Genomic DNA, 12311 nt, shown 5'->3' with positions numbered 1-12311 from the left:
GGATTCACATTCATGGTGCGAATCATATGTATAAATCTAGCCCCAAAACTGAACAAGCCATAAGTATTCCCACTCTAAGCAGTCAAAGGGTTTTTCTGCATCTAATGATTACACAGCACACAGGGTATCAAGATTGGAAGCCTCAGCAACCAAATGAAACAGGTGGTGCATGTTATCGGCTCCCTGACGACTCTTAATAAACCCTGTTTGGTCAGGATGTATGAGCTTTCTCTAGGCGCATGGCGAGAGCTTTGGCATATATCTTCATTTCTGTTCCGATTAAACTGATTGGCCCACACTTTTCACAATTTGTGAGGTATTTTCATTTCTTAGGGATTAGGGATATGATAGCTGTATTGATGTCTCTGTGGAATTGTCCTTTTTCATTAGCAATGTTAAGCGATTCAAGAATAACTGCTCCTAGCTCAACCCAAAAGTTGAGAATGAGTTCAGGAGGTATTCCATCAATAACATGCGCTTTGTCTTTCTTGATATTTAAAAGAGCAGCTTTCATTTCAGATAAAGTGGGAGGTTCATCTAATAAAACAGTTTCTTCTTGACATAGTTTGGGCAGCGTAAGGTTTTCCAGGAACTGCCGACAAACAGAAGTATCAAAGTAATGTGAGGAACTGTATAAATCTGAATAATCTGCTCTAAAAGCGTATTTATTTGTGTAGGATCAGATATCCGTCCTTTAGTAGGGGATCTGATTAGCTGTATTGATGATGTTTCAGCATGTTTAAGCTGCAGCTCCAGTAATTGGCTAGGCCTACTCCCTTGAAAACAGTATTTTTGTCACATCCTCTGCATAATGAATTCTGCTCTACGTCACATGTCATTAAGTTCCAGTCTACTTGTTTTAAGCTCAATTTCTCTCTTTGTTGAATAGTTGTTTTCAAGAGTCTTCCATCATTTTACAATGATTTTACAATTCACTGGTCTTCTGAAGTCTTCCTTTCTGTAAATGAGAAGAAAACCATAGTATAACATAGTATACCATAGTTGATTCCTACACTGAGTAGTCATTTTTTAAATATATATATCTGAAGTTGGATTTTAACTGAAAGATAAAGTCAGAGTTGTGTAGTAAATTATTATTAAACCTCCATCTCAGTGCAAGCTTTTTCATTGGGAATATTTGACATTTACAAAGAATTGGATTATGATCAGATAGAATGGCCAGTAATGTTTTTATAAGTTCCATGTTACCTGTAATATCAGTAGATGTTAAAATGTAATCAATTCTCGAGAAAGTTTCAATCTATCAGAAAAGCATGTATAGTCCTTAGTTGTGGGATTATAACTTCTCCAACAGTCATTAAGATGAAGATCTTTAAGAAATTGTTTAAGTGCATTGGAAGCATTCACTTGTGATGAGCTATGAGAAGGTCCACCTACCTAGTTTAGAATCAATAATGGCATTCATGTCAGTTCCAATAATCAGTGTATAATCTGATAAATGTAGCAGGCTTCTGGTTGCAGTACTGAGAAAATCTTTGTCATATGAATTTGGAGCCTAAAAAGATACAAATGCTATTTTCTTTCCATACAAAGTGGAAAATGTGTAAGTAGATCTGCCCTGTTTATCATTTCCACTGTTTTCAATTGTAAGTGGTAGACTGTGTTTATGTAGAATAAAAATCTAATCAAATTTGATTTGTCACATTCTCCAAATAAATCAGGCCTTACAGTGAAAGGCTTACTTACAAGCCCTTAACCAACAATGCAGTTTTAAGAAAAAAATACTAAAAGAAATAAGAATAAGAAATAAGAATAAGCACCCCATTAGATTTAGATATGAAGCTGGAAGCAGCTGCCAGTTTGTAGTATTTGTTTTGAAGTCTCCAGACATCACCCTCTTTCAATAGAGCAATGTCAACTCTATTCCTATGTAAAAAAAATATCAAAAGATTTAATTAACTTATTTGGTTCATTAGCACCCATCAGATTACAGGAAATGATCAGTAAAGTAGCCATGAGGGGGGGGGAGTAATTTATGATAGTTATAAAATGACTATTCAGGTGCCAACTAAATAGTTGTAAACCAGATATTTCAGAAAAAAAACTGTAAACATATCAATTTATGTATAAAATGACCAAAACCTTCAGATTTCCATTCCACCACAATAACCCCTCACAACAATTGAAATAAAGAATCCCTTCACACCCTGACAGGTTAGGACACAACAGGACACATCTCCACTCAATGTTAAAACCGTAACTGAACCCAGCAGTGTCTATCACTAAAACCATCCCAATACCCCTGAATATCTCACTCCATTTCCTAAATATCTTGTATTAACTGACACAATGGAGATATGAGAATGGTAAGAAATGCTCAATTGCCTGAATGATTAAGCCTTAATGTAGCAAAAACGCTGGAGAAGGGTGTTCTTTCACAGATGAATCCCGGTTTCACCTGTACTGTGTATGGCGTCATGGGGAGAGCAGTTTGCTGCGGTCAACGTTGTGAACAGAGAGCCCCATGGTGGCGGTAGGGTTATAGTATGGGCAGGCATAAGCTATGGACAACGAACACAATTGCATTTTATTGATGGAAATTTGAATGCAGAGATACCATGACGAAATCCTGAGAGCTGAGGCCCATTGTTGTGCCCTTCATCCGCCGGCATCACATTTCAGCATGATAATGCACAGCCCCATGTCACAAGGAACTGTACACAATTCCTAGAAGCTGAAAATGTCCCAGTTCCTCCATGGCCTGCATACTTACCTGACATGCCACCCATTGAGCATGTTTGGGATGCTTTGGATTGACGTGTATGACAGCGTGTTCCAGTTCCCACCGATCTCCAGCAATTTCGCACAGCCATTGAAGAGGAGTGGGACAACATTCCACAAGCCACAATCAACAGCCTCTGATCAACTATATGCAAAGGACCAACAGATTAATATCTCGATTCTCAGTCATGTGAAATCCATAGGCTTTACTAGGCTAGGGCCTAATGCATTTATTTCAATTGACTGATTTCCTTTTAAATAAACTAACTTTTAAAATCTTCTTGTTGCATTTATATTTTTGTTCAGTGTAATTTGTAAAAAATAAAATGTAAAAGCATGTTTCCACTTTGTCATTATGGGGTATTGTGTGTAGATAGGTGAGGAACATCTATTTAATCCATTTTTTATTCAGACTAACACAAAATGTTGAGTAAGTCCAGGAGTATGAATACTTTAAGGCACTGTATGTCATTACTCTCCTATGTTTGACGGACTTAAATATTGTGTCCACCATCCAACAGGGTCACATTTTAAATACAGTACAACTTATACATACATAAATGTTTCATTTGCACACAACATAAATTCTTCACAAATCCTCTATGTCATGCTCTATAAATGGTGCATAAACATACACAATGAGGTATGTGACATTTGGCAATTCACCCTACATTGTGCCTGGTTATGACATCCTTTATAGAGTATGACATACACTTAGAATATATATGAAGACTTTATGTACGACATGTTATTCTTTCATTTAAAATGGGACCTCAAAAGGTTAAATGACTGTCCCACAGGGGCCTCATCCACATTAGTTTCATCAGCCTGGTTATGACATCCTTTTATACATCATTTATAGAGTATGACATACACTTAAATTATATCTGAAGACTTTATGTTGTGCTTATGACGACTTTATGTATGCTATATGAAGCCTTCATAAGTTGTTCTGTTAAGCACTGCTTATGAATATTCATAGTTCACAAAGGCTTTCACTGGAAACAGTTAACCTTTTGGGAGGAGAATGTCATTTCTAGCTGTCCTTTGTGTACAGTAACCACACCCTGCTATGCTTGACAGTCCCCCATGCTCCAGCTATCATAGTTGCTGCTGCTTAACTCCATCCTCTGGAGCTGCTTCCTCTGCTAGTTCTGCCAGGGCCCTGTGACGCTCTGTTTCTGTCACCGTCATGGGATGCAGGGGGAAGAACCCAGCCAGTCCTACAGGAAGACATGAGAGGGTTGACAGTGTCTTAGACCACATAGATTCCCAGGTAGCATTGAGACTTAATTGGAAGTATTGATTACATTTAAAAGTATACTACACTGAACAAAGGGTTGGTGTTGGTCCCTCATGAGCTAAAATCAAAGGTCCCAGAAATGTTGCATATCCACAAAAAGCTTCTTTCTCTTAAATGTTGCTTAACAGCATCATCATCATTACACAGGTGCCCCTTGTGCTGGGGACAAGAAAAGGTCACTCTAAAATGTGCAGTTTTTTCACACAACACAATACCACATATGTCTCAAGTTGAGGGAGCGTGCAATTGGCATTCTGACTGCAGGAATGTCCACCAGAGCTGTTGCCAGAGAATTTAATGTTCATTTATATGCCATAAGCCACCTCCAATGTCATTTTAGAGAATTTGGCAGTACAACTAACCAGCCTCACAACCCCAGAGCATGTGTATGGCGTCATGTGGGTGAGTGGTTTGTTGTTGTGAACAGAGTGCCCCATGGTGGCGGTCGGGTTATGGTATGGGCAGGCATAAGCTACGGATAAAGAACAAAATGGCATTTTGAATGCACAGAGATACCGTGACGAGATCCTTAGGCCCAAATGGGGCGGCAGGTAGCCTAGTGGTTAAAGCGTTGGACTAGTAACCGAAAGGTTGCAAGATCAAATCCCCAAGCTGACAAGGTAAAACTGTGTCGTTCTGCCCCTGAACAAGGCAGTTAACAACCCACTGTTCCTAGGCCGTCATTGAAAATAAGAATTTGTCCTTAACTGACTTGCCTAGTTAAATAAAATAATAAATTGTCATGCCATTCAACCGCCACCATTACCTTGTTTCCCAGTCATGTGAAACCCATCTATGAATTTATTTCAAGTGACGAATTTCCTTACATAAACTGTAACTCAGTAAAATTTTAAAAACTATATTTTTGTTGTATAGTAGTTAGTTTAGTTTATGAACCTGTGATTTAGTGTCTTTTCCATGAAGTAGGCCTTACTTACACTGGTCATTTCAAAAAACTTGTAAAGTGTGTGTTGTCATGGTGAGGGTAGAGGGAACACACCTAGAAGTTTGGCCACAGGCTTCGTTGAATGTGCACCACAGCCCATCCAGTACTTGATCCTGTCAGAGTTGATGCTGACCAGTTTCTCATTGTAGATGTTTGGCAGGGGGTCATAAGAGCCTAGCTGTTCTATGTATTTACTGTCTCGTGCTCGCTTGTTGTAAGCTGCCACAATGCGGTAGAAAGGTCTGTTAGACTGTTTGTGGCCAGCCATTGCCAATCTGATGACAATGTGTCCTCCATGGTACGTCTTCAGTAGGAAGGATGCTGTAAGGATAATACAACAACAACAAAATCAGCATTGTATTGTTTTGTTAAAAAGTGAAATTTATATGCAATTAAATTGGCTGAAAAATAGAACAGCATTTGAAGTAGGATGTTTTCTGTCAAAGAGTAAGCAATTAGTTGTGACCACAGCTATGCACCTGTTTTGGCAGGTGCATAGCTAGGTCAAAGGTTATCAGGTGTTTAGCCAGGTAAATTAGGGATTCACACTGTTTTTACCGCTTACACACCACAACCACTCCAATAACACTATGCTATCTGCAAAATACTTGAATCTGGATCGCCACCAACGGTAACGGTTATTTAACATGGTGGAACTCTCTTTTAACAATATCTGCAATAAATGGGAACACCACACACCCAACAGTATTTCATGTCTGGACAATAACTCATTAGCAAGTGGCCATCCCATAATACAAATAACACTCAATGTCTAGCTATTGTGTAGCCATCTGTTGTGTATTCCATGAAATAAACATTACTTATCAGAAACATCATTGGTATAACTACTAGCTTGCTATACACCATACTCATGGCTCGTCAACAGTAAAGGTACAGACATTTCCGGGTAGCTAATAAGCGTACCCCAACGTGCTAGTTAGCCCATGTTTACAGCGTTAGTTAAATAGCAACCTGATCATACTTACATAGATGGACCATGTTTAGGTATACTCTGCAAAAGAGGTTAAACGAATACGTAAGAGATCGAACACGTTTTCAACATTACAGAAAAGAGCACTTCTATTGTCTAATGTGACATTAGTATGGGTGCAGCCATTTTTAAACAGGAAGTGATGTTCTTCTTTGTGTAGTTTTTTGTCACTTGACGCTGTGTATTGCTGCCTCTCGCAGGTCGGAGTGCGGATTGCAATTTTTTGATGAAACGAGCCACTTGCTATTCATCACATGGCAAACTGGCCATCCAGAATCACAACAACATGCTGACTTCTGTCCCATGGAAGCACACACATCGCTTTTGTTACATTGTCCGCTAAACCCATCCAGCTATACATGTGCCACGTTCAAGTGCAAGTTGGAACTAAGAAAGTGTATGAATTGCTAACCGTTTGTAGTTACAGAGTACCACAGTATAAATCATAATACCCATAAATCCTAGCGGTCAAACGGGGAACTGGTTCCAATCATTTTTCCACCATTCATTTTTTATAGTGGATTTTAGAAACACTTAAAATAAGGGCTCTGTTTCGTATAGGCTTACTCTTATTTTAAGTGTTTCTATGGGAAAAATCAATGGTGGAAAAACGATTGGAACCATTTAAGCTGTTTTTTTTATATGGGTATTATGACAACTTCACTGTGGGGCTCTATACACGTGCTGTGTTCAACCAGTTAGCAAGTCGTACATTTCAGAGTTTCATAGTTTAGACAAGCACATGAACGCGGCAACAATCCCAAAACCCTACCACCCCATTGGAAGCGATGATCCTTGAAGCTTTTCCTTTAAGTTTCGTAAATGTCCACCTGATGGCGCCAGTGGACTGTATTACACTGTCAGAGCTCCTTATGTGGAATGATCATCAACAAAAGAGGACAATTTTGCATGTAAGTTGTTATACACTTTAGCAACACTTATGATTGTTTAAATAGACAGTCACACACATCTAATAATAAATGAAAAATAATCATCATTGATGATCATCAATGATGTATCAAAATCAATAAATCATCTTCATTTAAATATTTATATTGGCTATCAAATTGAGGTGACATGTTGAGTTATTTTTCAGACATTCATTTGGTATTTATTAGCCACTGCAAAAGCATCAGTTAAAAGTCAGACCAATGTGATCCTCTCCTTGCTCTAGATGTCTTTAGATGATTACACAAGTTCAGCTCTCGCTCCAGCCACTGCAAATGCGGAGTAGAAACATTGATTTCCTGAGAGTGACCCATGAATAGAGGGTTCAGTGCTTTGCATGATGTAAACCGTGTGCACTGATATTTGTTCCCTTTGGGAGCTCCACTCCCTCGCTGGTTGAACATGGTGATTTCACACTCCTGTTGTGGGGAGATGCTGTTCCTGTATGTGTGACAAACACATGGTTTCTCTGAGGAGGGGTCAGACTCTGATAGCCCTTTGTCTATGAATGAACACATAGTTATATTTGGTAACAGATAGTGCATATGTTCTCACAGCACATAAGTCTATAACAAGTCTATAAGTCAATAATAAGTCTATAAGTCTTCCTGTTAAGGCAAGGGCTGAGTTCAAGGTTCTACTGCTAACCTACAAAGCATTACATGGGCTTGCTCCTACCTATCTTTCTGATTTGGTCCTGCCGTACATACCTACACGTACGCTACGGTCACAAGACGCAGGCATCCTTATTGTCCATAGAATTTCTAAGCAAACAGCTGGAGGCAGGGCTTTCTCCTATAGCTCCATTTTTATGGAATGGTCTGCCTACCCATGTGAGAGACGTAGACTCGGTCTCAACCTTTAAGTCTTTATTGAAGACTCATCTCTTCAGTAGGTCCTATGATTGAGTGTAGTCTGGCCCAGGAGTGTGAAGGTGAACGGAAAAGGCGCTAGAGCAACTCTGAACCTTCCTGGCAGGTTCCCCTCTCTCCACTGGGATTCTCTGCCTCTAACCCTATTATGGGGGCTGAGTCACTGGCTTACTGGTACTCTTCCATGTCGTCCCTAGGAGGGGTGCGTCACTTGAGTGGGTTGAATCACTGACGTGATCTTCCTGTCTGGGTTGGCGCCCCCCTTGAGTTGTGCTGTGGCGGAGATCTTTGTGGGCTATACTCGGCCTTGTCTCAGGATGGTAAGTTGGTGGTTGAAGATATCCCTCTAGTGGTGTGGGTCTGTGCTTTGGCAAAGTGGGTGTGGTTATATCCTGCCTGTTTGACGCTGTCCGGGGGTATCGTCGGATGGGGCCACAGTGTCTCCTGACCCCTCCTGTCTCAGCCTCCAGTATTTATGCTGCAGTAGTTTATGTGTCAGGTCAGTCAGGGATAGGGTTTGTTATATCTGGAGTATTTCTTCTGTCTTATCCGGTGTCCTGTGTGAATTTAAGTATGCTCTCTCTAATTCTTTCTTTCTTTCTTTCTCTCTCTCTCTCTCTCTCTCTCTCTCTCTCTCTCTCTCTCTCTCTCTCTCTCTCTCTCTCTCTCTCTCTCTCTCTCTCTTTCTTTCTTTCTCTCTTCTTTTGGAGGACCAGAGCACTAGGACCATGCCTCAGGACTACCTGACCTGATGACTTCTTGCTGTCCCCAATCCACCTGGCCGTGCTGCTGCTCCAGTTTCAACTGTTCTGCCTGCGGCTATGGAACCCTGACCTGTTCACCGGACGTGCTACCTGTCCCAGACCTGCTGTTTTCAACTTTCTAGAGACAGCAGGAGCGGTAGAGATACTCTGAATGTGATCGGCTACGAAAAGCCAACTGACATTTACTCCTGAGGTGCTGACCTGTTGCACCCTCAACAACCACTGTGATTATTATTATTTGACCATGCTGGTCATCTATGAACATTTGAACATCTTGGCCATGTTCTGTTATAATCTCCACCCGGCACAGCCAGAAGAGGATTGGCCACCCCTCATAGCCTGGTTCCTCTCTAGGTTTCTTCCTAGGTTCTGGCCTTTCTAGGGAGTTTTTCCTAGCCACCGTGCTTCTACACCTGCATTTCTTGCTGTTTGGGGTTTTAGGCTGGGTTTCTGTACAGCACTTTGAGATATCAGCTGATGTAAGAAGGGCTTTATAAATACATTTGATTTAACACAGAACAGGGAGTCCTGTACTGTTACATGTTCTCTCATGACTGTGAGTCCTATCTGCAGGAACTTGACAGCAAACTGTTTTGCTTATGTGAACATGTTTACCATGAATATAATATTTGTACACCTAGTGACTGGATAGGACATGTTATAGTTTGGCTATTTATTGTGTGATACACAACCACACATGTATAATGGTTTGAATATTATTCAATAACTGTCTACTTCTAAAGCACATATCCCCAAAAATGATGCAGGTTAGATCATTGGGTTAACCAGTTGATTTGCAATCCAACAGGCCCGGTCATGTGGAGTTGTAGATGGCCCAGACACCCAACACACATAAAGTTCCATGAAATAACTAGAGATGATATACAGGGAAACACCGTCATTATTGTGCTGACCACTTTTCTGTGCAAAATCGGAAAATGAATAGACACTTCACACAGCTAGACAGCGAGCAAAATGCATCTAGCATGGTGAATCGGCAGTGCATGATTATCTGAACACTGACGTTGAGTCCAGTGGTAGCTGATACTCTCGTGAGGGCCACATGCTCTTTGGGACAGCAAGAGGAGTTGTTCCTGCCGTAATCGTCTGTGACAGTTCAGTTAGAGATGCTCAGATGACCAGATAGTGTACAAGGAAAGAGTCAGAATGAACCCCTTGAAGACGTGGCTTTAAATGAAATGAAGTTGTGATAGAAGTTGGCCACCTTCAAAAATTATGATTATGTTTAAAAAGCTAATAATGGCTGCAAATAACACATAAATGCACATAACTGATATACTCAAGCTAAGATATAGCTAAGCCTTACTACAGGTCCCCTCCGGTCGTTTGAACAAGACACTGGGCTTGAAGAAAAGACATGAGTCAATGAGCTCTCAGAAAGATTGAACAGCCTATGCCCACTCAGAAAACAGAGAGGTGGGTGAGATGAACTGACTCCGTGTAGTACCAGTAAGCCAGTTTCACACATTCATTGGGGAAACATTTTAACCAGCATGTCTGTCCCAAATATTCATTTTATCAAGCAGATTATTGAGGAGAGGGGAGGCCAAGGAGGCCAGATGAAGCTTCACAGACTCTCCCATGACACCCATCCCTAACATGATAACCAAAGCATGCTTCTTACCCATTCGCAATTAGATTATCTGTTCTGCTAACATTTGTGTTTCACATCTTGACTGAAACCTCCGCATTGTCTTCAGTGTGATTTGCAAGACATTTTAGAGTTTGCGATACGATTTTTCAATCAGATTTCTTCCATGTGTGCACTACTGGAGCTTGAACTGAAACAGTAAAGCAAATCTTGTTTTATGGAAAAGGACATGAATAGACACGTATTCCTTTGGAACATAGGAAAATATGGAATCTCACACATTTGACAAACTTTACCTGAGAAGTATTCAGATGCCAATGCACATGTTGTCTCTGGATGGACCAGACCTGCAGTCTCATTAAAAACAATCCCATGTTATCACCGACAAGCTTCCCAGCCTTGTAGAACGCGTACAGTTTTGAACACGTTTAATCAACTAACCACATAAAGAAATGTCTGATCTCAGTCCACTGTGAGGTCTCATGTCTGACATAGTCCCCTGCCTGCTGTCTCTGTACAGCTACAGTGGTGCCATCCATCCTCTATGAACCCATGGACCCAGCAGAGACAGACAGAGACAGACAGAGGGACATTTTGTCTCTCATGTTGGGGATCAAATTCTGTCTTTTTCCACTGATTGATCTCTCAGATGGATTCAGTGAGACTAATTATGGCAGCATGCAAAATGGAGGCTGTTACTTTCATCTTCATTAAACAAAGGACTTGCTTTCTTCCTTCGGCTTTTTCAAAGAGATGCTTTTAACTGATTAAGAGCAAAACACGACTAGTCTATCACATGCTGCTAGGAGTTGAAGAATTGAAGAGCTTTGTTGCTAAATGGATGGATCTGTCTCTAAAACAAACAGCATCAATATCTTTGTTAGACAATTCGTAAGTGGCCTTCTGTTGTCTTCTGGTGTATGTGCAGCACAACCTTGAGACAAATATCTTTGTTAGACAATTCGTAAGTGGCCTTCTGTTGTCTTCTGGTGTATGTGCAGCACAACCTTGAGACAAATATCTTTGTTAGACAATTCGTAAGTGGCCTTCTGTTGTCTTCTGGTGTATGTGCAGCACAACCTTGAGACAAATATCTTTGAAACATGCTTTATTGCAATGGCTTGAAAAGGACTGACGGTGCTTTAAAGCATTGGCCGAAAAGAAACAGGAATTATCCTGGAGGTGAATAGGAACTCCATTGGTTTGTGAAGACTATGAATAACATGCAAGTGTTTTTGAATGGTCCCTTTAGTTTTACTCTGAGATGTATTGTTCCTTCAGTCTGAGATGTGCCTGTAGTCTGGAGTGGTGCAGACAGTAAATGGTCAATAGCTGGTCAGGATAGTCACAGCTTGTTAAAGGGAAGATGTTTGGGGAACACAGTCCACTCACTGTGACTTCCTGCTCACCATCCCAGGATCCACTGATGGCTGCTGCACGGGGTGATGCTGCAGAGCCAGGATGGTTGGTTGGGTGAAAGGGCAAGAGGATTTGGCATGCACATCAGACCGTGATGCCACAGCATGGGGTTCTATCACATGTTGTACACACAGGTCACACACAGACACACAAGCACACGCACACACGTGATTATGGGGCACAACTCCTCACGTCTATTTGTTAAACCATACAATTTACAGTGTGGTACACAGAGCACATCATTTTGGTTTGTAGTTTGTTGCTTGTTTGTTATATTGTTTCTTACTGGAGCTCTGATGCCTCTCAGGTATTGACAGTGTGGACAAGTAGTCTACTTCACCACTACAGCAGGTTACACAATGTCGCAAGGGGAAGGTGGAGTTTGATTTGATTTTTAGATTATACATATTAATTAGCGAATACAAAAAACATTCAGGATCTCTTGTATTAATATTCATAGGGATTTTGTAGAATTTATCAGACATCAACGAAGACACATTCATCAAATACTGTTCATGATTTCCACTTAAATTAGTCACAGAAATATTGTTTGAAATATTCATGCTCTTGAAATGAAATATCATGCTCGCTCTGATCTTCACTTTGCGTTTTAGTAGTAATATAACTTTTATAAACTAACTCTTACTTAGCAATTATAAATAATTAATGGCCTCCAGAGAAAATTAAATGGTGATAATGGAATAAAACTTAAAT

General features: G+C 40.5%; 1 protein-coding gene across 1 annotated transcript; it reads right to left on the bottom strand.

Annotated features, from left to right (window-relative positions):
- Positions 1-3129: 3129 nt before the first annotated feature.
- Positions 3130-6132, bottom strand: LOC109891060 (28S ribosomal protein S16, mitochondrial-like). The gene is made up of 3 exons (XM_020483352.2): positions 5978-6132; positions 5046-5312; positions 3130-3965 (listed from the first exon to the last, which is right to left on the bottom strand). Exons 1-3 carry the CDS (start codon positions 5988-5990, stop codon positions 3844-3846), a joined length of 402 nt encoding a protein of 133 aa, XP_020338941.1. The 5' UTR covers positions 5991-6132; the 3' UTR covers positions 3130-3843.
- Between the last annotated feature and the right edge of the window lie 6179 nt (positions 6133-12311).

This window comes from Oncorhynchus kisutch, linkage group LG5 (assembly GCF_002021735.2).
Source record: "Oncorhynchus kisutch isolate 150728-3 linkage group LG5, Okis_V2, whole genome shotgun sequence".
Taxonomy (NCBI): Eukaryota; Metazoa; Chordata; class Actinopteri; order Salmoniformes; family Salmonidae; genus Oncorhynchus; species Oncorhynchus kisutch.
The sequence above is the reverse complement of the archived record's forward strand: the minus strand, read 5'-3'. Positions and strand labels throughout refer to the sequence as shown.

What these genes read in the sequence shown, in the direction of transcription:
- LOC109891060 (XM_020483352.2), bottom strand. An exon ending in GCCTGTGGCCAAACTTCTAG is followed by an intron (nt 3,966 to 5,045) that starts GTGTGTTCCCTC and finishes GTCTTCCTGTAG; the next exon opens with GACTGGCTGGGTTCTTCCCC.